This window comes from Hypanus sabinus, chromosome 5 (genome assembly GCF_030144855.1).
Source record: "Hypanus sabinus isolate sHypSab1 chromosome 5, sHypSab1.hap1, whole genome shotgun sequence".
Taxonomy (NCBI): Eukaryota; Metazoa; Chordata; class Chondrichthyes; order Myliobatiformes; family Dasyatidae; genus Hypanus; species Hypanus sabinus.
Window position 1 is genome coordinate 149,947,663 of NC_082710.1, and position 26,445 is coordinate 149,974,107.

A 26,445-nucleotide genomic window follows, 5' to 3' on the forward strand; every position below is an offset into this window, starting at 1 on the left:
ATGTCACTGTGGTGTCATCCGCACACTTGATGACACAGTTTGAGCTGAAGCCTATAACTCAGTCTTTAATCAGCAGTGTGAACTGCATCAGTCTGAGCATACAGCCTTGAGCAGTGCCAGTGCTCAGCATAAAGGGACGAGAGGCATTGCTGCCCACACGGACTGACTGTGGCCTTATTATTAAGAAGTCCAGTATCCAATTGCAAAGGGGGGTTGTTGAGACCCACCAAGGACGGTTTCTGTGGTGAACTACATAGACCTGTCTGGACACGCCCCCCCGCTGTCTGCTCCCGTGGCTCCTCCCACAGACCCCGGTATAAAGTCAATTGAGGCCTCAGCCTGGCCACAGTCTCCAGGATGTTGTGTGGTGGTCACTTGCTGCTTGTGCTTTCTTCCAGCCAATAAAAGCCTACCTTAACCCACGTCTCAGAGTTATTGATGGTGCATCAATTTTATTGGCTGGAAGTTTTAAAACACGGAAAGCATTTTACATCCGGAAAAATTGGACATTGATTCTCAAGACTCAGAAGCAGCTCTTGCCTTTGAACTCTGGATTGCATGCTTCCAATCATACTTGGAGGAGGTTCGTGTGACTGAGCCCGCTATTATGCACAAAATCCTCCTTTCGAGGGTCACCCCGAAAGTATACTCCCTTATCAGGAACCTGCCGACCTACCAAGGGGCACTGGATGCCCTCAAAAGACAGTACCTGCGGCCGGTGAACACCGTCTACGCAAGACATCGCTTAGCGATGCAGCGGCAGCGACCTGGCGAGTTGAGCGCTGAGTTTCTCCGAGCCCTACAGACACTCGTGCGGGCCTGCGACTGCAAGGGACTGACGGCAGTACAACATTCGGAGCTGCTAGTACGAGACGCCTTCGTTATGGGGATCAGGTCAGTATACGTGCGCCAGCGGCTGCTGGAAAATGCCGATCTTACCTTACGTTCAGTGATCGAGATGGCCGACACGCTGGAGGCTGCTCTGCACAACGCTGATGCTGTCCAGCCGCACGATCCCCCACCGGTTCCGTGGACACCTCAGACCCCACCACCCACGAGCGAATCCACCACCGCCGCTGCCAGTCGCGATTCCACGAACTCCCCAAAACCGACCACAGATGCTGCCAGTCACAAGTCCACGCAGTGTTACTTCTGCGGACTCGAAAAGCACCCCCGAAAACGCTGCCCGGCCCGAGAAGCAACCAGCTCCAGCTGCGGGAAGAAGGGCCATTTCACCAAGGTCTGTAAGTCTGAACCACGAGCGGGGTCGGGCAGCGCCGCGTGCGAGGCATGGGGGTCGCCATCTTGCCTGCCTGCCTCGTGCGAGGCATGGGGGCGGCCATCTTTGTCGGCGCCACCTCGCCCCGCCTCCGACCCACAGGTGCTTGACCAGGGGGCGATTCAACTCTGGCCACCGTAACCCTCGACCAAAGTGCCCCACACCAGCTCGCAAGGTCCATGATGGACATCTTGGTGGAGGGGCACTGGACTAGCTGCCTGTTTGACACGGGCAGCACTGAGAGTTTTATTCACCCGGACACGGTGCAACGCTGCGGACTCGTGACACAGCCGGAAGCCAGAGAGTCACCATGGCTTCTGGGTCACATTCCACAGACATCCGGGTGGGTTGTGTAGCGACATTGGTGGTGCAGGGCACAGAATATTGGGACTTTGCTCTACTGGTCATGCCTCAACTGTGCGTGATTGTGCTATTGGGGCTGGACTTCCAGAGCCACCTCGAAAGTGTGACTATGGCATATGACGGGCCCCTCCAACCACTCACTGTCAGGAATCCTCAGTTTTGTGGGACTTCGTCATATACCCCGCTACTGACCACACACCCACACACACCGCCCCACACATCCCACCTGGCACCATGCCGACAGCTGCGCTACTGACACCACTTGCAGCCTCTCCACCCTCAAGATCCCTCCCCCACCGCTGTTCGCCAACCTGACTGTAAACCTGTGGCAACTAAAAGCAGGAGGTACAGCGCGGGGGACAGGGCCTTCATTCAGTCGGACGTGCAGTGGCTGCTCAGGGAGGGGATCATTGAGCCAAGCACAAGTCCTTGGAGTGCCCAGGTGGTCATTGTTCGGACAGGCCAGAAAAATAGGATGGTCATGGACTATAGCCAGACCATCAATAGTTCACTCAGCTTGACGCGAACCCCCTACCCCGCATCACAGATATGGTCAACCAGATAGCTCAGTACAAGGTGTACTCGATCATGGACCTGAAATCCACTTACCATCAGCTCCCCATCCGCCCGGAGGACTGCCCCTGCACCGCCTTCGAGACGGGTGGCAGACTCTATCACTTCCTGCGCGTCTCCTTCGGTGTCACAAATGGTGCCTCTGTCTTCCAGAGGGAAATGGACCGGATAGTGGACCAGTGCCAACTGAAGGCCACATTTCCCTATCTGGATAATATCACCATCTGCGGTCATGACTGGCCGGATCACAATGCCAACCTCCAACGATTTTTCCAAGTGGCCGAAGCCCTGAACCTTACTTATAACAGGGACAAGTATGTGTTAGGAACCACCAGACTCGCTATCCTTGGGTATGTCGTGGAGAACGGGGTCATTGGCCCTGATCCCAACTGTATGCGCCCCCTGTTAGAACTCCCTCTTACCACCACCCTCAGAGTCCCCTCAGACGGTGCCTGGGCTTCTTTTCCTATTACACCCAATGGGTCCCTCATTACGCAGACAAGGCCCGCCCCCTGGTCAAGTCCACCGCATTTCCTCTCTCAGCCGAGGCCCACGAGGCCTTCAGCCGCATTAAAGGGGACATTGCCAAAGCAACAATGCATGTGGTGGACAAGACCATTCCCTTCCAAGTAGAGAGTGACGCCTCTGACTTGGCGCTGGCTGCTACCCTCAATCAGGCAGGAAGGCCGGTAGCATTCTTCTCTCGTACCCTTCAAGGCCCTGAAATTCGGCACTCCGCGGTGGAGAAAGAAGCCCAGGCCATAGTGGAAGCTATTAGGCACTGGAGGCACTATCTCGCCGGCAAAAGGTTCACCTTGCTGACCGACCAACGCTCAGTTGCGTTCATGTTCAGCAACCAACAGCGGGGCAAAATCAAAAATGATAAAATTTTGTGGTGGAGAATAGAACTCTCCACCTACAACTATGATATCCTGTACCGGTCTGGAAGGCTCAATGAGCCCCCTGATGCCCTATCCCGGGGAGCGTGTGCCAGGGTGCAGCTCGACCGGCTATATGCCCTCCATGCAGATCTTTGCCACCCGGGAGTCACCCGATTTTACCATTTTGTGAAAGCCTGGAACCTGCCGTACTCCCTTGAGGAAATCAGGACGATGACCAGGGACTGCCAAGTCTGCGCTGAGTGCAAACTGCACTTCTACCGTCCTGAAAAGGCGCAACTTATCAAGGCCACCTGCCCCTTTGAGCGACTGAGTGTTGACTTTAAGGGCCCCCTTCCCTCCACTGACCGCAATGTCTACTTCCTCAACATTATCGACGAGTACTCGCGGTTCCCCTTTGTCTCCCCTGCCCCGACGCCACTGCCACGTCCGTCATAAAAGCCCTGCGCCAGCTCTTCACTCTGTTGGGATACCCCTGCTATATCCACAGTGACAGAAGGTCCTCCTTTATGAGTGACAAGCTGCGGCAGTACCTGCTGGCTAGGGGTATTGCTACTAGTAGGACCACGAGCTATAATCCCTGGGGAAATGGAGAGAGAGAATGCCACAGTGTGGAAGGCCACACTTTTAGCCCTTAAGTCAAAAGGGTTGCCGGTCTCTCGATGGCAGGAGGTCCTCCCCGAGGCACTCCACTCCATCCGCTCCCTGTTATGTACGTCCACCAATGCCACCCCTCACAAGCGCCTCTTTTCTTTTCCCAGGAAGTCTGCCACTGGGACCACCCTACCGGCTTGGCTGACGTCCCCAGGGCCAGTGCTGCTCCGGAAACATGCGAGGAGCAATAATACTCCCCGCTGGTCGAGAGGGTTCACCTACTACATGCGAAGCCCCCAGTATGCTTACGTGGTCTTATCTGATGGGCGGGAGGCCACGGTCTCTGTCCGCGACCTGGTGCCCACAGGAGCAGCAGACCACTACCCCAAACACTCCATGGTGACTAAGAACCCTGTACTCGAGGTGACACCGCGCACACTGAGCCCTACACAGACTCCTCACGACACTCCCATACCGGGCGCCTCGCACACGCATATACCAGGCGCCTCGCACACGCATGAGGGATCACTGACGCCTAGTGGGCTGACACCTCCAGTCAGGCCGGAACCAGCACAACCACCGTCTCCAGTGCAATCACCACCGGCACCTGTGCAATCACAGCCGGTGCTACGTAGATCGCAGCGACAGATTCGACCACCTGATAGACTTAAACTGTAAATATACTTGTAAGAAACTGCACCCCATGGGGACTCTGTTTTAAAACAAAGGGAGGGGGTGAATGTGGTGAACTACATATACCTGTCTGGACACACCCCCCCGCTGACTGCTCCAGTGGCTCCTCCCAAGACCCCTGTATAAAAGCGATTGGAGGCCTGAGCCCCTTCCTTGGTCTCCAGGATGTTGTGTGGTGGTCACTTGCTGCTTGTGCTTTCTTCCAGCCAATAAAAGCCTACCTTAACCCACATCTCAGAGTTATTGATGGTGCATCAGTTTCCCCACCAGTTTCTGGGGTATGATGGTGCTGAATGCTGAACGGAAGTCTATAAACAGCTTTCTGGCATATGAAACCTCATTTTCCAGGTGGGACAGGACAGAGTGGAGGGCAGAGGCTATTTCACCATCGGAGGATCAATTTGAGTGATAAGAGAACTGGAAAGGGTCTAACGTAGCTGGGAGAAAGGCTTTAATGTGCTCCATGAGCAGCCACTCAAAGTATTTCATAATAGTTGATGTTAATGCCACCGGACAACAGTCATTTGGGCACGTTACTGTCACCTTCTTTGGCTCTGGAATAATGGTTGCCACCTTGAAAACCAAGGGAACAGTGGTTTGTTCTGGAGAGATGTAGACTATATCTGTCAGCACCTCTGTCAGCTGGGCTGTGCAGTCTTTCAGAACCCGAGCTGGTGTATTATCAGGCTCTGCAGCTTTGTGTGCATTGGCTCTGGCCAGAGTCTTTCTTACCCCAGCTTCAGCCACAGAGTGTCTGCTCCCCTGGGTGGACGGGTGGCTCCCTCACCAGTACTTTGTCCTATGTAACAAACCAGGTGTAAAAGACATTCAGCTTCTCAGGGAGTGGAGCATCCTGGTCACTGACACGCAGGGTAGACTTGCAGTCTGTAATCCTCAGAATTCCCTGCCCCTTGTGCCTCGTGTCTCTGGTATTGCGGAATTAGCTGTGAGTTCTCTGATGATGCCCCCATTTCACCTTCCATATAGAGCGGGAAAGCACAGTTCTTGTTCCCCTGAGAGTTGCTGCATGCCCTGATCTAAAGACAGCATCGCGGTCCCTCAGTCGTCCATGGACCTCTGTAGTAAGCTATGGCTCTGATTTGCCCTCAACCAGACGTATTTCATGATAGTAACGTCCTCAGTACACTTCTCTATGTAACTGGTCACAGAATCCACATGTTCCTCGATGAACTTCATGCGTTAAGTTGCTGTCACATGATTGACTGATTAGACGTTTGATTAACGGGCAAGTGTACAGGTGTACCTAATAAAGTGGCCAATGAGTGAACTTATTTTGTTTCTTTTTAAGAACATCTGAGCATTTTGCCTTTAGTACTCCCTGTGAACAAATCCCATGGTCTGTGTAAAGCTGTCTTGTTAGTTTCCATAAGACCATAAGATATAGGAGCAGAATTAGGCCATTTGGACAATTGTGTTTGCTCTATCATTTCTTCATGACTGATCTATTTCTCCCTCAGCCCCAGTCTCTTGCCTTGCCCCCATAACCCTGGCTAATGAAGAACCTAATAACCCTGTCTTAAATTTACCCGACAATTTTGCCTCCACAGCCACATGTGGCAATGAATTCTGCTGATACACCACACTGTGGCTAAAGAAATTCATCCTCATCTCCGTTCTAAATGGTCACCCCTCTATTGTGAGGTAATGACCTCTGGTCCTGGACTCTGGATGAATTAATGCATGAGAGAACGGCTGTTCAGAGGGAAATGATAACGTTAAACCCTATTAGTAAGGATGATTGAAGATTTTGGGTAATGACCTCTGGTCCTGGACTCTGGATGAATTAATGCATGAGAGAACGGCTGTTCAGAGGGAAATGATAACATTAAACCCTATTAGTAAGGATGATTGAAGATTTTGGGCCACCGGAAATATGCTCTTGGCCCACAATGTTTGTGCCAACCATGATATTAAATTATACTAATCCCACGTGCCTGCACGTTGCCCATATCCCTCTCTTCCCTGCCTGTTCGCATGTCTGTCTAAATACCTCTTAACTGATGCTATCCTCTCTGCTTCCAGTACTTCCCTGGCAGTGTTCTCCAGATACCTAGCACTCTGTTTGAAATAACTGACCGTGTGAATGTCTGTTAATCATTCCTCGTCTCACCATGAAGCTCCACCTTCTGGCATTTGACATTACACCCTTGGGAGAAAGACCCGCTCAATATTCTAGAAACTTCAGCCAGGTTGCTCAGCAGCTCCGCTGCTCCAGAGGAAACAGTCCAGGTTTGTTCATCGTCGCTTTCTAACTCATGCCCTCCAGTCCAGGCAACATTCAAGTGGACATCTTCTGCACCCTCCTGAAATCCTCGGTATCCTGTCTGTAAAGAGGCAACCAGAACTACACACAATACTCCAAATAGGCTCCAACAAAATTTTATAGAGTTGCACCATGACTTGCTCAATTTTATACTTAACGCCTCAACTGATGAAGGCAACCAGGCTGTGCACCTTTTTTTAAAAACCCTATACACTTGTGTTACCACTCTCAGGGAGCTTTAGACTTGCACTCCACGTTCCTAAAGACACTGCCGTTCGTTATATACTTTCCCTCTTACATTTGACCTTCCAAAATGCAACATCTCACACTTGTCTGGATTAAACTCCATCGCCAATTTTCTGATATTTCCAACTGATCTAGGGAATGTAAGAGATTCCAATTCTGATCTCTATCGAACACTCTCCAGACAAAACAACAGTCCTCCATCACTACCCTCCATCTTCTGTGACTAAGTCAGTTTTTTTTAAGCCTCACTCATACACCTTAATCTTCTGGACCAGTGTGCCACATGGTCAAATGAAGTTTATGCAGATAATATCCACTACCCTACCTTTATCAACCATCTTCACGACCTCTTCAAGAAACTTAATCTGGTTTGTGAGACCTGACCTCCTGTGCTCAAAGCCTTGTTCATCATTAAAGTCCATGCTTTTCCAAATGCAAATAAATCAGGTCCCTAAAAATCATCTGCCATAATTTCCCTGCCATTTATGTAAGGTTAACCAGCCTATTATTTCCCATATTGCTTGTATTTCCCTTTTAAAGCAAAGGGACAACATTGATTCTAGTCCTCTGGGAACTCTCCTATTGATAAAGAGTACACAAAGATCTCAGCCAAGACTTCAGTTGTTCTTGAGTGTTCCTACTCTCTTCTTGGCTACCCTCTTGTTTTTAATTTATTGTAACCCCCAGGGTCACCTCAGGCTCGCTCAGCTCGTTCTCGTCTAGGGGGAGCAGCCTTCAGCCCCGCCAAACTGAGTAATCAGCGGGTGTGGATGCTGTGTGATGTCCCCGCCTCACCCAAAAACAGACAGTACACCATAAGCAATTAAATGAGTACAATTTATAAAGGTTACTATTTTAAGTGATTAATAACGATACAGTATATATGAAGGAAAAGAAAATAAAGAAAAGGTGCCAACTTATCAAAGTCCAAACCACTTCGTGCACAACCATTGGAGCTCAATTACTGAAGTCTTCTGGCCACCTTTCGATCCCCTCCGAACTCCTCGACTCGCAGCTCAGGACCACCCGAAGTGGTGAACCAAGCACATCTATCTTCGTCTCCTCTCCTCGGGGTTCCTCCTGACCTTGGACCCCCGCTTGGGGTCCGTTCCTCGCCCAGTTTACAGCATCGCGTCCTCTCCCTCTCACCCCCTCGCGCCGATCTCCCCAAAAGCCTGTCAACAACCGCTTACAGACTCAGAAGAAAGAACAACATTAATCCCAATTGGTTTACAAAGGAATACAATTCTTGTTATCAGTAAATTTTAACCCCAACAAGCTTCCAGCACTTTCTCGCAACAAAGAAGCATTCCTACTTTTAACAAAACAAAGAAGCCATTTTGATTAACATACACAGTAACAAAGAAAAAGAAGAAACCCCCTTTACATTATTATAAAGGTTCTGATGATTTTCGGACATAGAACATAGAATAGTACAGCACAGTACAGGCCCTTTGGCCCATAATGTTTGCCAACCCCTAAACTCTGCCTCCCATATAACCCCCCCCCACATTAAATTCCTCCATATACCTGCCTAGTAGTCTCTTAAATTTCACTAGTCTAATATTTTCCTTAATATTATTTGCCAAGGATATTTCATGGCCCTCATTTTTAAGTCATTCCCATTTCATTTATATTCCTCAAGGGCCTTATTCAATTTCAACTCCCTAATTCTCCGTATCATCCGCAAACTTTTCCACAAAGCCGTCAGTTCCATTGACAAACTGTGAAAAGAAGTGATCCCAATACTCATTCCTGAGGAACGTCACTAGTCACCGGCAGCCAACCAGAAAAGGCCCCTTTTATTCCCACTCACTGCCTCCTACCTGTCAGCCTTTCCATTATCTATGCCAGTTTCTTTCCCGTAATGTCATAGGATTTTATCTTGTTAAGCAGCCTCATGTGTGGCACCTTATGAAATGTATTCTGAAAATCCAAGAAAATGACATTCACTGTCTCTCCTTAATCCACTCTGCTTGTTTATTCCTTGAAGAACAGACTTCTCAGGAAAGGTTTCCCTTTACAGAAACCATACTGACTTTGACTTATTTTTATCATTAGTCTCCCAGTACTCCGAAACCTCATCCTTAATAACAGACTCCAACACTTTCCCAACCACTGAGGTTAGGCTAGCAGGCCTTTAATTTCCTTTATTTTGCTTTCCTCCCTTCTTTAAAAGTGGGGTAACATTCACAATCTTCCAGTCATCTGGAACCATGCCTGAATCAAGTGATTCTTGAAAGATCATGACCAATGCATCCATTATCTCTTCAGCAATTTCTTATAGGACTCTGGAATGTAGTCCATCTGCTCCAGGTGACTTATTCACCTTAAGACCTTGCTGAGTTTGCCTAGCACTATTTCCTTTGTAATAGCAATAGCACTCACTCCTGCTTCTTGACACCAATGGACCACTGGCACACCGCTCGTGTCTTCCACAGTGAAGACAGATATAAATTCCCCATTAGATTTATCTGTTCCCCCTTTACTACTGCACAAGCATCATTTTCCAGTGGTCCAATATCAACTCTCACCCTCTTTATATAACTGAAAAAGCTTTCGGTATCCTGATTGATTTTATTATCTAGTTTGCCCTCATATTTTATCTTTTCCCTTCTTATAGCTTTTTTGGTTGCCTTTTGTTGAATTTTAAAAGCTTCCCAATCATTCAACTTGCCACTCACTTTCGTTACTCTCCTTGGCCTTTACTCAGCCTTATCAGCTATGGTCACCTACCTCTGCCATTTGAGAACTTCTTCCTCTGCAGGACATATCTATCCTGCGCCTTGTGAACTATTCCCAGAAACTTCAGTCATCTTTGCTCTGTCATCATCCCCGCCAATATCCTCCTCCAGTCCACCTGGGCAAGCTCCTCTCTAATGTCTCTGTAATTCCCTTTAATCCATTGCGATACTGATACATGTGACTTAGGATTCTCCCTCTCAAATTGCAGTATGAATTCAATCATATTATGATCACTGCCTCCTAAGGGTTCCTTTACATTAAGCTTCTTACTAAGATCAGGGTTATTACACAACAGAAATCCTTTCCCTGAGTAGTCTGAAGCACAATCTGCTCTAAAAAACCAACTCACAGGCATTCAATAAATTCCCTCTCTTGCAATCTGACACCAACCTGATTTTCCCCAATCCCCTTGCATATTGAAGTCCATTATAATCATGTCATTACCCTAATTACATGCCTTTTCCAGCTCCCTTTGCAATCTAAACCCCACCAACTGACTACAATCTGAAGGCCTAAATATGATTCCTATTTGTTTTTTTTACCCTTGCAGTTTTTTAACTCAACTCAACTCTGGCCATATGTCACCTCTTTCTAAAGATGTAATTCCAACATCTTACCAACAGAGCTAAACCATCACCTATGCCTTCCTGCATGTCCATTTGATACAAAGTATATTCTTTGATGTTAAGTTTCCAAATATGCTTTTCTTTCTGCCACGACTCAGTGATGGCCACAATGCCATACTAACCAATCTCTAATTGCACCACGAGTTCACCCACCTTATTCCGAATGCTATGCGCATTTAAATACAGTACCTTCAGTCCTGGATTCCTTACCCTTTTGAATTTTGCCTCAGTGGTACAATTTAACTTTGCTCTGTCTGCATTTGTACCCAATCATTGGCTTGTCCTTCCTTACATTCATGTTACACCCATCATCTATTTGTAAACTTGCTGGCTCATCCTCAGCTCTCTATTGCCACACCATCTGGGGTGTCAGACCATTTCAGTGACTGAGTTGTGTCCTCACCCCTCCCCCTGCCTCAGTCCTCCATCTGTGATAGCAAGGAACCCAGACTATGGTCCTTGCCCACAGAGCCTTAGAAATGGCTGGACCAAGCTTTAGTGTGTCTCTCAGGACGTACCCCTGCAGCCTGGTCCGTGCCAGTCTGCAGCATTCCCTTGTAGAGGAATGTAGGCATATTTCACAACCACTGACATTGACTATAAGAGGCTGGTCTGATGCGATAATGTAATGATGTGAGGTTTTTACCATGCTTTTAAACTTAAAACACAACTGCCATTTTATTCATGAAAACCTACATCCTTACAGACATCTTGCTTTGCTGGAAACCAACAGGTTTCAGGCAGAACAAAGCACATCTTTTACCAACTTGATAACCTTCCTGCAGCACTTGATGTGTTTCTTGGGAACAGACTGTGCATCAGAGAGCCCCTTGTTATAAGGTTGCTGGGGATGACCAGACATAGACCCTTGCATCCCTCTTAGCAAATCCACAGAATGCAAAGAGGTGGTGACCATTTCCTCTCAACCACAGTCATGCTGAGGGTAGTGTTGGAGGAGATATGTTATCTGTCAAGGAAGATCTGCTTGGGAGGACATTTGTCTCTAGCAGCCAAGCGAGGCCTAGCTAGTCATTGATCAAACCTGGTGATGATCCATTCTGTCAGATGGTTTAGACCATTTATTCTGTGAATCACCCTATAGTATACATGTAGTCCCTCTCCTGCAGTGTCTGCAGGATGTTCTATGATGACCACTGCCTGATGGACTTCTGGTCAATGGGATTTACCTGGAAGAACTCTTCATAAAGGACAGGTAGTGACACAACCTCAGCTAAGTAGAGTGCTTCACGGTAGAGGGGCCAGGCCTATCTTCTACTACACTGGTGACAAGTTAGAAACTCAGTAAGTAATGTCACTTGATGCCCACATATTATGGATCCTCATACCAACTGATTTAGCCACACGTGAATGTGGTCATCCTCAGTGGACTTGTGTATCATGACCCAGCAGAGAGCTGACTGGAGTCTTTTGGTGGGGGGGGGGGGGCGGTGTGTGTGTGTGTGTGTGTGTGTGTGTGTGTGTGTACGCGCTTGAGAGAGACAGAATTGACAGAGTGTGCTGAGGTCAGGATGTATGCTTGTAGAGACCAGGACAATTTCCCCTCTTGGGATTTGAGGTTTATAGTAGTTCAATATTTGGAACTAATAATAACTCCATTATTGGAGTTTAGATTAATTCAATGGTTCCGTTTCTGGAACAATTTGTTTGTTGTTCCCTTTTGGCAAGTTTGGTGCATCAGGCAGCATTTTTGCCATTTCCTTTGCATTTGCCTGTATTTTTACAAGGCTGAGTTGCTAGCTCAATGCTCAACCCAGCATGGATGGAAAGCGTCCAAGGGGCCGCTGGATTCAAACCCAAGACTAATCATCTCCTAGCCCAGAGCTGATGCCACTACACCACCAGCCAGCTTTGGAGCTATTAATAACTCCATTATTGGAATTGCAGCCCTGCAGCTATAAATTTCTTGTATCCCGAGAGCTTAGATGTTTATATCTTTGCAGCCTAGCTTTAGGATGAGAGTTTGTGGGCAGCAATTAGGATCCAAATAGGAGCAATGAGGAGTTGCTCACACCACTATCAGTCCACAGATTAACAAGCCTCTGTAATCAGATGGATCTGACGTCAGGGCTTACTAAAGCACAGCAAAAGGGAGTCCATAATCCTTTGTGCTCTTCATTGTTACTGTGGCCCCACCTAGGAACAAATGGAATCTGCAAAAATAACTGTTAACATCTTCAGTCTCCCTCTTCCAAAATTTAGCTTTCTTTACGTTTTCAAATCTGGGCAGAGGGGAAATGGACTGGTACGTGAGATGAACAGATTGGGGAAGGGGGAAGAAGTGCTTATGTGTGAGGCTCACTAGGGTACTAGACTGAATAGCTGTTAGGGAGAGGCCACCAGACATTTAGGGGCTGGTTCCAGTGTAATCTCTGCCTATTATCATAATGTCAATATTGTGGGAAAATATAATGTTCGGTGCAGTTAATGAAGACAATGCAATATCCCAGTTTATACAAGTGCATATTGATGAATACTGCAGATATTGAATTACAAAGACTACTTTGTTCCGCACTGAGACCAAACCCATATCACATGCCGGCAGAGACTAAACCTCAAATCCCCAGCCCCAACCCTTTAGAGATTCTGCAGATGCTGGATATCCAGAGTAATACACAAAATGCAGTGAAACTCAGTAGGAATAAAGAGCCCAACTGCTCCCAACTCGGTTCCAGAATTACACGGCCTCTGGCTCCAGCTCCAGCCTGGACCTCGGCCATCACCACCTCCAGGCCAAGACATTCCTTGCTGCTGCTGGGTTTCCAGGCTCCCCTTATCCCAGCACCACTCTCACGTCTTGGGTCCTCAGATCATCCATCTTCCTCCTACCCTACCTTCCCTGAACTCCTCAACCACCCTCCCTCCTCTAACACCACCAACTCTCTTCTCCCATCTGATCCCAGCTTTAATCCCTGCTGAGACTTTACGATTCCCTCTGACCTTCCACTCTCTGAGGCAGAACATTCTGTCCTCAGCAAGGGCCTTACCTTTGTCCCCCTTCACCTGCACTTCAATGAATTCCATGCCTGCCAGACGCTGAGCTCTTCTGCCATTACTTCTGTCTCTGAAACCACTTGTTTGGCAAGGATTCCTGACTCTATACTGATGACCCCTTCTCCCATCTGCAACCCTTCTCCTCTTCTTAGACACCCTGCTCTAGATCTTTTCATCTCTCATTGCCGACAAGATGTCACTGCTCAACTTCAACTCTCTTCTCTCCTTCTTGAACCTTACCCCCTCTGAACGTACTACCCTCCATGCCCTCTGCACCAATCCCAACCTTACCATCAACCCTGCAGACAAAGCGGGTGCTGTTATAGTGAGGCGGACTGACTACCTTGCTGAGGCTAGGCAGGAACTCTCAGACACCTCCACTTACTCACCCCTTGGAAAGGACCTCACTCCAGATCATCAGGAAATTGTCTCTGACACCATTACTAACCTCATCAACTCTGGAGAATTTCCATCAACTGCCACCAAACTCATAGCTCCCTTACCCCACACTCCCTGTTTCTACCCCCTACCCAAAATCCACAAACCTGATTGTCCGGGTAGGCCCATTCCCTTTGCTTACTCAACCAGTAACTCTCCATTCTCTGTCTGGCACAACTGGTCTTCACACTCAACAATTTCTCCTTTGGCTCCTCCTACTTTCTATAACCTCAAGGGGCAGCTGCTATGGGCACCTGCATGGGCCCCAGCTATGCCTGCCTTTTCATTGATCATGTGGAAGAGTTTTTGTTCCAAACTTTCCATGGTCATGCTCTCCACCAATGACTGCATTGGTGCTGCATCATGCACCCATGGTGAGCTCATCAAAATCAACCCTACCCTTCAGTACACTTGACCCATTTCTGATGCCTCTCTCCCCTTTCTCAATCTTGTTATGCTTATCTCAGGAGACAAACCATCTACCAACATCTTCTATAACCCTACCGACTACGGCAAATATCTTGACTATACCTCTTCACACCATGTCTCCTGTAAAAATGCCAATCCCTTGTCCCAGTTCCTTTGTCTCTGCCACATCTATTCTCAGGGTGAGGCTTTCACCCTGAGAACAGGACAACAGAGTTATCCTCTTTCTTCAAAGAACAGGGTTTTTTCCCTCCAATATCCACTCTACCTCAAGAAGGAAATTTTCTCAACTGTTTTCGAGATGCAAAGTTGACCATTTATATTTGCTTATTTAGATCTGTTCTTGATTATGGCTGTGTGGCTTATGGATCAGCTTCATCTTCAAATAAAATGCTTGGATGTGATACAAGCACAGGCGTAAATACTGTGTTGTCGTGCAGTAAGGCCGTCTGCTTTTTCAGCTTTACTGGTTGAAATGGGACAATTACCCTTACAGATGATACCACCCTAATAGCAAGTGCTGCAGAAGATCTACAAACCCTCCTAGACAAAGTAGTACAAACAAGTGCAGAGTTTGGTCTAACCATCAACTGTAAAAAAACCAAATGTATGGTAATATCAAAACAGCAGGATACTCCCAAATGCCAATTGTACATCAGTAACCAAGAGACTGAACAAAAGACCAGCTTTAATTACCCTGGTAGCTTTATATCACAAGATGCTAGAAGTAAAGTAGAAATAAAAAGAAGAATTGCCATTGCCAAAACCAACTTCCAAAAAATGAAGCCCATTTTTACCAACAGACACATTTCTATGAAAACAAGGCTTGGGCTACTAAAATGTTACATCTGGTCAATCTTGCTGTATGTTTCCGAAACATGGACTGTAACACCTGAACTCGAAAGGAACTTAGAAGCAACAGAACTGTGGTTTCTTAGAGGAATGCTGAAAATATAATATAGAGACAGGGTAACTAATGAGACAGTACTCCAATGTGCCCATACAAAAGGATCTTTAATGAGAACATTAAATGAGAGCAAACTTAAATTCCTGGGCCATGTCATCAGGAAGGGAGAAATAGAATGCCTTACGTTACAAGGCCATATGCCTGGGAAGCGTGGAGGAGGAAGGCAAAGAAGAAAATATATGGACACTGTGAAAGAACTAACAGATCTAAGTGTGTGAGATATCATTGACGCTGCGTGGGATCATTCAATGTGGAAAGCCATGATCGCCCAAGCATATAATATGGAAGGCACATGAAGAAGAAGACCCTTACAGTGCAGACATTGAAGATGATGTTAACATACTGGATTAATTTGAGGGACAGAGAAATTATCATCCTGTTAAAAGTGAGTTGGAAGCTTACTGGGAACATCACAAGAAGAATGCTTTTAGTTTTGGGTGGCTGGGTTCTTATCACACTAGGAATATGAGTTTGCTGGATTATGCAATATATCTCACTGTAGCTTTTTTCGTAACCCCACCTCGCTTTTTTCCAATGACTTTAGTTGATTTTAATTTACATGATTTAATGAAGTCCAAGGATCCTGATTTGCCTGTGAGTCTGTTGGTTCATCAATATTTTAGGGAAATTATTGTGATATGTTAACCATTTTTACTAATGGATCAAAAGATAATTTACTTGGGAATGTTGGTGTGGCTGTTATTGTGCCTGAATTATGGGTAACAATAAAGAAACTTCTTACTAAACATTTCTCAGTGTATTGAGCAGAATTGGTTGCCATCATTTTGGGCTTTCAGTGGGTGGGGGAAATCTGTCCTTGCAAATTTGTAATTTGTTCAGATTCTTTTTCAGTTTTGACTAGTCTTAAAGCAGGTCATTCAAGGAGTAGGTCAGACTTACAGCTGGAAGCACAACAAACATTATCTCATAGTCAAAGTATTGGTCCACATGTTCTCTTCTGATGGGTCCTTGCACATAGAGATGTTGAGGGGAATGAGCTGGTTGATTGTTTAGTAAAAAGGCTGTTGAAAGTTCATCTGTGGATATAGACCTTCCACTTAGTAAATCAGAAGCTAAGATATTGGTGGGGCTAAGAATTAGGGGATTATGGCAAGATATGAGGGATAATGTACATAAGGGGAGACCCCTTTACAGAATACATTAAACTGTTGGGTTGATGGGAGAAGGGGGAAAGACAAGAAGGGAAGGAATTATACTGATTTAACCAAGAATTGGGCATACTATGCTTAATTATTCCTTATATCTTGTAGGAGAACATCACTCTGTATTGTGTAGGTGTTGTCATCATTATGAAACAGTTGAACATATTATTTTACAATGTGAAGCCTATAAGGTTGAAAGAAAGGCAATGCAGACTTTAATGCTAGCATTGGGGGTTGGTAGTTTTCATCTTAAAACATTATTAAGTTATACTTTAAATTAATTCATAGTATTGTCTTGCAATACTATAGGGATTTTAGGGGTAATTTAGTTTTCATTTGATAAGGAACCAGTAGGGGGTTTATTTCCCAATTCTCTACGTCACACTCCAGACCAGTAGGTGGCCGGAATGAGCCTTTAGGTTGGTCTCCAACCGTCATTAAAAGACAGAAAACGAAAAATCAGGAGAAAAATAGGAATTATGTTGATACTGCAACATTTTTTTCAGGGCTATTGGTCGGTGTCAGCGGAGAACGACCGGTGTCCGGGAAGCCCGAGTCAGCTCCCAGCCGGTGTGGGGATGTTGTTCTTCGTTCTTTCGGCGCTGCCTTGCCTCGTCGGTGTGTTTGATGCAGACGGTAGGGAATATTTTATCATGTGAACCTGTGTCAGCGCTCTGTTCGTGTACAATTTTCTCCTTCTTACTGTAAATGTCCGGCTTTGGTGCGGGAATTAGCAGGTTTGATACCGAGGGCTCGGACGGTGAGATTCAGCCTGCGTGCTACCTGGACTATGGGGCTGGGTCCGGGGTGACTCGGCGCGAACGGGAAATTAGGGAATGTTAAACGTATGACATGTCGGCTATTACATTTCCTCTCAGCAGCTCCAGTGTTGACCTTGGTGCAGTGAATGTGCTCTATCTTCTGGTAAGATCAGAATCAGAATTAACATCACCGGCATATTAATATCACCGAAATGTGTAAACTTACCGACAGCAGTACAATACAATATATAATAAGGAAAAATAATTGTACTACAGTATATATTTTGTAGCCTGGGGAAAAATACACACGCGGGACAATAAATACTTTTCCGGGTCTTAAATTCCTTTATCTGTTTTAGGTGTTTCATTACAGAAAGAAGGTATCAAAATAAAAACGAACAAAATAAATTTAAAAAAAAATCCTGCTATTACAATCTCAGTTTAAAATCGGACCACATTCTTGTTACGTGTGCAGTATGAAAATAACTAAAAATATATACAGAACCAATACGGCAGTAACAATTATTTGGCACACACATGCTCAACTTCCAAACACATACAGACTGGAACTTGAAATGAGTTCTCCCTCACGCCAGTAGGCCGCTTAAGGAACTTCGCAATCAATTCCAGCGTAGATCAACTTACTCGCAAAAATCTTTCCTTACCAAACCTGGGAAAAGCATTCGAACATCGTCCTTTCTAGATCATGCCAGCTCTTAGTTCTACTCCACCCATGCAAAATGATATCACCGTTTTCTATTAAAGGCACAGGCAGCTACAATATTTTAGCATTACCAAGGGGAATACATAAGTGCAGTCTAACAATAAAAAAAGATGTTCAATGGTCACTGGTTACATATATATAGTTCAATTAAATCCCGTGCAGTAGTGCCCCATCCCACCAGACGGTGATGCAGACAGTCAGAATGCTCTCCAGGTACATCTGTAGAAAACTGCCAGTGTTTGGGTAACATACCAAACCTCCTCAAACTCTTAATGAAATATAGCCACTGTGTGCCTTCTTTATAACTGCTTTAATATACAGGTTAGGTCTGCAGAGATGCTGACACCCAGGAACTTGAAATTGTTCACTCTTTCCACTTCTGAGCCCTCTATGAGGTCTAGTGTGTGTTCTGTCACCTTCCCTTTCTGAAGTCGGCTGTCAGTTCTATGGTCGCGCTGACGTTGAGGACAAGATTGTTGCTGCAACACCACTCTTCTAGCTGATACATCTCGCCCCTCTACGCCCTCTCATCTCCATCTGAGATCCTGCCAACAATGGTGGTATTGTCAGCAAATTTATAGATGTTATTTGAGCTGTGCCTAGTCGCACAGTTGTGAGTGCAAACAGTAGATAGATAGATACTTTATTGATCCCAAAGAAAATTACAGTGTCACAGTAACATTATAAGTGCACAGATCTACAAATATTAGAAGAGAGTAAGAAAGAATGAAAAATAAGTTACCTGAAACAGTCTAGCAGGAGGGGAGTCATCACTTCCCCAGCTATAGGTTAACTCCTTATCGAACCTAATGGCTGAAAGTAAGAATGACCACATATGGCACTCTTTGGAGCAACACAGCTGTCTTAGTCTATTTCTGAAAGTGCTCCTCTGTTCAGCTAAGGTGGCATACAGAGGGTGAAGCACTGTCAGGATTTTCCATAGGGTCCTTTGTTCTACCACGGCCTCCACTGTGTCCAGTTTGACTCCTATAACAGAGCCAGCCCTTCTAATCAGTTTATTGAGCCTGTTGGCATCACCCGTGTTGATGCCATTGTCCCAGCACACCACCACATAGAAGATTGTACTGCTGACAACGGACTGGTAGAACATGTGAAGCAGAGGATTGAATATTCCAAAGGACCTCAGTCTCCTCAGGAAATTAAGGCAACTCTAGCCCTTCTTGTACACAGACTCTGTGTTCGTGCTCCACTTAAGTCTATCATCCAGGTACTTTTAGGTCCTCACCACATTCAAGTCCTCACCAGCAATAGTAACAGGAAACAGTGCAAGCTTAGTCTACCTAAAATCCATCACCATCTCCTTTGTTTTACTGATGTTGAGCTGAAGATGATTCAATTGCACTATTTGACAAAGTTCTGCACCTGTGTTCATCCTCCCATCCTCTCTTTATACTCCCAATTATTGTTGCGTCATCAGAGAATTTCTGTCGATGACATGACTCAGTGTTGTATCTGAAGTCTGAGGTATACAGAGTAAACGCGAAGAGAGGCAATATAGTTCCCTGTGAGGCCCCAGTGCTGCTTATAGCCATGTCTGATACACGGCTCTGAAGCCAAACAAGCTGTGGTCCGTCAGTCAGGTAGTGGACTAAGCACACAACCCTGAGGTGTGCCAGTGTTGATTGTCAAGGAGGTGGAGATCTGTACAGATTATGATCTGACGGTTTGGAAATTGAAAATCCAGTTGCAGTGGGAGGTAAAGAGGCCCAAGTTCTGGAGCTTTTGGATTAGAACTGTAGGAATTGTGGTGTTAAATGCTGAGCTGTAGTCAATAAACAGCATCCTGACATACAGTGGCATGCAAAAGTTTGGGCACCCCGGTCAAAATTTCTGTTACTGTGAATAGTTGAAGAGAAGATGAACTGATCTCCAAAAGTCATAAAGTTAAAGATGAAACATTCTTTTCAACATTTTAAGCAAGATTGGTGTATTATTTTTGTTTTGTACAAATTTAGAGTGAAAAAAAGGAAAGGAGCACCATGGTCAGTGGTGTCCTCTTCATGCAAAATGCGGGATGTCCGGCAAGCCCCCAGACTTCGTTCATTGCTACATCTATGACATGTGCATCTGGGTGCAGCTCCCTACAGACTGTGTTCACAAACTGGAGCTGCAGATGTATGACCTTGGGCACATTTAAGAGAATGAGGTGATAGATTAGACATCCAGGGAGGTATTCACCCTAAGCTGCAGGAGGCAAGTACCTGGGTGACTGTCAGGAAAGGGCGATGGAATAGGCAGATAGTGCAGAGTATCCCTGTAGCTGTTCCCCTCAGTAACATGTATTACACTTTAGATACTATTGGAGACAACTTAAGAAGGGAAAGCCACAGCAACCAAGTATCTGGCTTGGTGGATCCCAGAAGGAAAGGGTGGGAAGAAGAGGAGTGCAGTGGATATAGGGAATTCAGTAGTTAGGGATGTTACGTACCCCGTTACTGGGTCACTTACCAGCAAAGATAGAGAGGTCCGTTGAAGTCTGATGGTACTATTTTCAACAGTATTTTTTGGTAAAAATACACAAGAATAATATCAATGCAAACATACAGCTAATATACGTTGTCAATACTAACTCTAAAAGTGCGGGTATAATAATAATCAATAAGAAATAAGCTCTATCGTTGTCTAGGGGATAATGTACTGTCTGATGGAAATATAAAAGTCACTTTAGTTCATTCAGGCTGCAGTCTTTGGTTGGAGTCAAAAGACAGATTTTTAGAACTTGCCAGCTTTTCCTTTTTATGGTGTCGATCCTTCCAGAGTTCCGTTGGTGGTGGTTTCTCCTATTAGCTAAACCGTCTTCCATGGTAAGGCCCCCAATCCTGGCAAAGGGAAAGGACGCATGCCAGCCTCCCACTGGCTGTCGCTACCAAATGCTGTCACGGGACTTCCAGCATCTCTCCGGGTGCGTGTAAAGGGGTTGTTCCCCAGACCCTCTTTTATCTTTACTCACGGGGTCTCAGATGTCAATCAGGTTGGGATGATGCAATCCCTCAACCAGCCCCCTCTGGTCATTCCTTGAGGGCTTCAATGAATAGTACAGTACTCAATACACAATTCCGTCTCCAAGAGACAATGGCTGTTATCCTTGGCTTTGTCTCGCTGAGGGCAGGACTACATTCCAAACCCTTGAGGATTCTTTCTCATTTCCTGGGTCCCCAGACCTGAATTAATAGCGATCTTGTGATTCTCAAAAAGAAGGGGGCTACTTTGTACCCTTCGGCCCCTCAGAGTTGTGGCACATTCGTAACAGGGAGCAGAAGAGAGATTATGTGCAAGTGAAAGAGACACCCAGGTGGTATGTTGCCTCCCAGATGCCAGGGTCAGGGACATCTCAGATCACGTCCATAATATTCTTAAGTGAGATTGTAAGCAGCCCAAAGACACGGAATGTATTGATACCAATGCCATTGGTAGGAATAGGGATGAAGTCCTTAAAAGTGAATATAGGTGGTTGAAAAGCAGGACTTCAGATGTGGTAATCTCTGGATTACTGCCTTTGCCACTACCGGTGAGGGTAAGAACAGAATGATTTGGCAGATGAATGTGTGGCTGAAGAACTGGTGCAGGGGCAGGGATTCAGATTTGTGGATAATTGGGGTCTTTTCTGGAGTAAGTACAATATGGAAATGATATAACTGAATGTGAAGGTGGTGCCAATATCCCTGTGGGTTGGTTTGCTTGTGCTGCTGGGGAGGGTTAAAAATATTTGGAACTAGAGTGATAGGGCAGAAATTAGTATCAAAATGGATGCAACATGAAGAAAGATTGTGAGGAAAGATAGACAGTGGACAGTAGGAAGCAAGGATCAGACAGGGCCCGATAAAGTTAAAAGGTAGCCAGAATGGAGCTGAAGATGGCCTTGGAGGAAAGCTAGTAGAAGAAATGAGAAGTTTGTTAAGTTGGATTTAGGAAAATACCAAGGCATTCTACACACATATGAAAAGCAAGAGGATGACCACAGTGAGAATAGGACTGATCAGAGATGGTAAAGGAAATGGGCCTGGTGTCAGTGGAGGCAGGGGAGGTCATTAATGAATATCTTACTTAAGAAATCACCAGAGGGAGGGACCTTAATGAATGTGAGGGCAGTGTAGATCAGAGTGACATGCCAGAATATGTAAACATTAAGAAAGAGGATGTGCTGGAACTCTTAAAAGACCTTGGGTTGATATGGTTGAATGGTGTACTCCCCAGGTTACTAGGGGAAGTGAAGAAAGAGATTGCTACACATTTGTCAATGAACTTTGTGTCTTTACTGGTCACAGGAGTACTGCCAGAGCATTGGAGGATGGCAAATATTATGACTTTGTCCAGGACAAGTAATAGGGATAATACTGGGAGTTATAGACCAGTGAATCTTGCATCAGTGGTGGGCAAACCATTGGGGATGATTCTTAGAGACAAAATTTATGAGCATTTGGGGAAGCATAGTCTGATCAGTGATATTCAAAATGGCTTTGTCAGGAGCAGTTTACATCTCACGAGTCTGATTGAAATCTTTGAGGAAGTGATTAAAACAAATTGAAGGCAGAACAGTGGATATATTGCATATAGATTTTAGTAAGGCATTTGACAAGTTAGCCCAAGGTCAGGAGAGATAGGATCCAGGGAAATTTGACTGCGTGGATTCAGAATTGGCTTATCTGCAGAAGGGAGAGAGGGTGGTAGAAGATGAAGCATATTCTGCTTGGTGATCATTGACCAATGGTACTGTACTGGAGGTACACTGGGGCATGTGGTCTGTGATTTTTGCAAATGTCTTGGTGACGAAAGCGAAAGGACTGGTTACTAATGTGGAGATGTAAGAAGGTTGGTGGTGTTGTGGGTAGTGTAGAATGTTGTTGTAAGTTCTAATGTGGCATTGATAGGATGCTGAGCTGGGCCAAGAAGAGGCAGTTGGAGTTGGAGTGGTAACATGTGAAGTGATTTAGTTTGGAAGGTGGAATTTGAAGGGAAAGTATAGGGTTAATGGCAAGACTTTTTAAACGTGGAGGAAAAGAAGGATCTTGAGCTCCAGGTGCATAGATATGTCAATGTTGCAGTGTAATTTGATTGGTTTGTTAAGAAGGTGTTACGTATCCCATAACTGAATCACTTACCAGCAAAGATAGAGAGGTCCATTGAAGTCTGATGGCACTATTTTTAAAAGTTTTAATTTATAAAGGGGCACAAAAATAAGGTTAATGCAAACATTCAGATAGTATACGTCGTCAATACTCAATCTAAAGCGCAGGTATAGTAATAATCATCAATAAGAAAGAGCTCTATTGTTTGTCTAGGGATAATATATTGTCCGATGGAAATATAAAAGTCTCTCGAGTTCATGCAGGCTTTCGGCCTTTGGGGGGGGGGGGGTGCGCTGAGTTTCACGTGTCGGAGAGAGAAAGAGATTTTTTTGGTGAGAAAAGAAACTTGCCATTCCTTTTGGCCGCAAACCGTTGAATCGGGAACGTGGGTTCCCGATTGTCAGTTCGAAGTCCTTTTCGGTGTTATCAGCCACTCGTTTCCCAGGCAAGGGGAACGAACCACACGTGGCTTCCGAATAGCTTCCCATTAGCCCGGGAGCGATGAGCGGTGGTGTCTCCTCCTGTTGCGTCGCTGGGGAACTGCCCACTAAAGCCCCCCTTTTATCCTTACTCACGGGGTCTCAGATGTCAATCAGGTTGGGATGATGCAATCTCTCCCTGTCACTCAGCCCACATTGCCCTGAGGGCCTGCACGTAGCACAGTCCCCATTCCACAAAGGTGTCTCCAAGAGACAATGGCCAAATTCGTTGCTTTGTCCTGCTCTTTCTCTCTCATTTCCTGGGTCCGAGACCTGAATTAATAGCGATCTGGCGATTCTCACGAAGGAGGGGGCTGGGATCATAACAAAGGCATATGGTCTGTTGACCTTCATTAGTTGGGGCATTGAGTTCAAGTCTGGAGGTAATATTGGATCTCTATAAAACAATGGTTATGTCACACATAGAGCATTGTGTTTGGTTCTGGTCATTATAGGAAAGATGTGTAAGTTTTTAGTGAGGGTGCAAAGGAGATTTACCAGGATGCTACATGGATTAGAGAGCATGTCTGATGAGGACAGGCTGAACAAGCTTGTGTTCTTCTCTTTGGAGAGAAGGAGAATGAAAGGTGATTTGATGGAAGCTCATAAGATGATACAAGGCATAGCTAGAGCAGACAGCAAGTTCCTTTTTGCCAGGGTGGTAATGGTTAATGTGAGAGGATATACTTTATTTTTTGATGGTGGAAAGTATAGGAGAGATGTCAGAGATAGGGTTTTACATAGAACAAAGAGTTAATGGAATGTGCTGCCAGGGGAGTGGTGCAGGCAGTTACTTTAGGGCCATTGAAGGATTTCGTAGATAGGCACACGGATGAAAGGAAAATGTGGGAGGGAAGGGTTACATTGATCTTAGAATAGGTTAAAATGTAAGCACAGCTTTGTGAGCTGAATGGCCTGTACTGTGCTGTGTTGTTCTATATTCTATATAAAAGAGACATTCACAAGGAATATATGAATATATAAATATAAATTATACACTATTTTTGCAGGAAATTATACAATTAGGAAAAAAAAGCCAAAGTCCATTTCAGTGCACAGTGATCAAATAATTAGGGATGTACTGCTTCCAATGGGCCAAGGGTTCCTGCACAAAATGGTTCTGGCTGTGTGAAGCCGGTGCTGTGGTCACAAAGCCATTGTGATGAATGTGTGATCTCCTGTCCCCATGTCAAAGCTGTCACATTGGTTCTCAGTATGTCCAAAGTTCAAATTGATGCTGTGAGTGAGGACAATGCATGGTTCAGGTTTATAAAACTGTACATTCATGTATACAATATTTTCAAGAGTAAGTCAAAGTCTTGACCCTTCCTAGAGTGTGACAAAGTCCAAACCCAACCATGTTTACTGTTCACCATTTACCACCTGTCTTTTGCCACAGCTGCCTGGTGTAAAGGGACAAATAAAAATTTAAAACACACAAGTAAAAAATAAAGTAAGCAGTGACGTCCCAACACTAACCTCTGTGAGACATCACTAATCACTGGCCTCCATTTTGAGAAACAATCTTCAACCACCATTCATTGCTTCCTAATTCTGAACTAATCTTGTATTGACCTAACAGGCTTTTCCTAGATTCCATGGGACTGAAACTTCCAGACCAGTTGCCATGCAGGAACTTGTCAAAGGCCTTGCTAAAGTCCAAATAGACAACATCCACTGCCCTACCCTCATCAACCCCTTTGGTTATCCCTTCAGAAAAACTAAAAGACATATCAAGCACAACTTTCCATGCGCAAAGCCAGCAGGCTCTTCTTAATCAGTCTCTCTTCTCAAATGCTGGTAGATCCTGTCATTCAATTCATTCCAGTAACTTCCCCACCGTGGTTGTCAAGGCTGACTGGTCTATTGTTCCTTAGCTTGTGCTTCATACGCTTCTTAAACCCCAGAGGTTCACATACATTTTTTGAACCTAGATGTGATTGTTTAAATTGTTCAGTACTGACAAGAAGAAATACAATTCTTTGTGTTATTCGTTTAGGCAGATTGTTTTTGTCTATTATTGTAACAGATGAAGACCAGACCACATTTTATGACTAATTAATGCAGAAGACCAGGTAATTGCAAAGGGTTCACTAACTTCTTCTTGCAACAGTAGTTCTTCCTGGTCAACATCTCCTTCTTGATCCAAAGGTAGTTATCTTCGGATCATTATCTTCCACTCATTCTGTTGACTGATAATAGGACTGTCACGGTTGTCCATTAGATGTGCTACACTCATATAAAGATAAAAGTAACATTTACATTGAATTCATACACTTTTTATACCAACAATTGTCTCTTCTCATTTATAAGAGCACCATCCTCCAAATTTCACATAATTTCAGCCTTCTACCTTCTAAATTGATATGCATTAAGCATTATAGTTATCAACATAGATAAAATTAATATTACAGCAGCATGTGCTACTACTCTTACCCGCAGATGCATTCGGACATTTGATCCCCAATTCCAAAACTTACTCCAAAATTCTGAAGCATTCAGTACTTCATTTGCCTTATCAACATGTGTTTTAATTACTTTAGAGTGTTTAGTCCATTGATGGATTATCTCCCTTGCCTTCTCCATAAAGCTTTTCAAAGTTGAAAGCACATATTATCAAAGTACATATACTTTACCATGTACAACCTTGCAATTTGTCCTCTTGCAGGCATACTCAATAAATCCAAAAAACATAATGGAATCAATGAAAGACCACACCCAACAGGATAGACAAACAGCTATTGTGCAAAAGAGAACAAACTATACATATGCAAAATAAAATAAATAATTAACAATAAATATGAAGAACGTGAGATGAAGAGTTGAAAGTGACACCATGGGTTGTGGAAACAGTGCAGTGATGGGCAAGTGAAGTTAGCCCCACAGGTTCAAGAGCCTGTTGCTTGAGGTGTAATAACTGTTCCTGAACCTGGTGAAGTTGGGTCCTGAGGCTCCTGTACCTTCTTCCTGATGGCAGCAATGATAAGAGAGCATGGGCTAGATGGTGGGGATCCTTGATGACGGATGCTGGTTTCCTGTGACAGTGCTCAGTGTAAGTGTGATCAATGATAGGGAGTGCTTTACCC

At 45.1% G+C, this 26,445-nt stretch overlaps 1 protein-coding gene across 7 annotated transcripts in view; it reads left to right on the forward strand.

Moving 5' to 3' along the window:
* Nucleotides 1–26,445, forward strand: part of LOC132394451 (uncharacterized) — a 152,959-nt gene that overhangs the window by 11,832 nt on the left and 114,682 nt on the right. For 6 of the 7 annotated variants that reach the window (XR_009512328.1, XR_009512327.1, XM_059970626.1 and 3 more), the window contains exon 1: nucleotides 16,707–16,944. Coding sequence is in view for 5 of the 7 variants with exons in the window: in XM_059970626.1 (XP_059826609.1) it covers nucleotides 16,788–16,944 (157 nt within the window). In the remaining 2 variants the exon portion in view is untranslated. Of the gene's footprint in view, nucleotides 1–16,706; nucleotides 16,945–26,445 lie in introns of those variants that run through there. The other variant, XM_059970627.1, reaches the window with a different exon arrangement.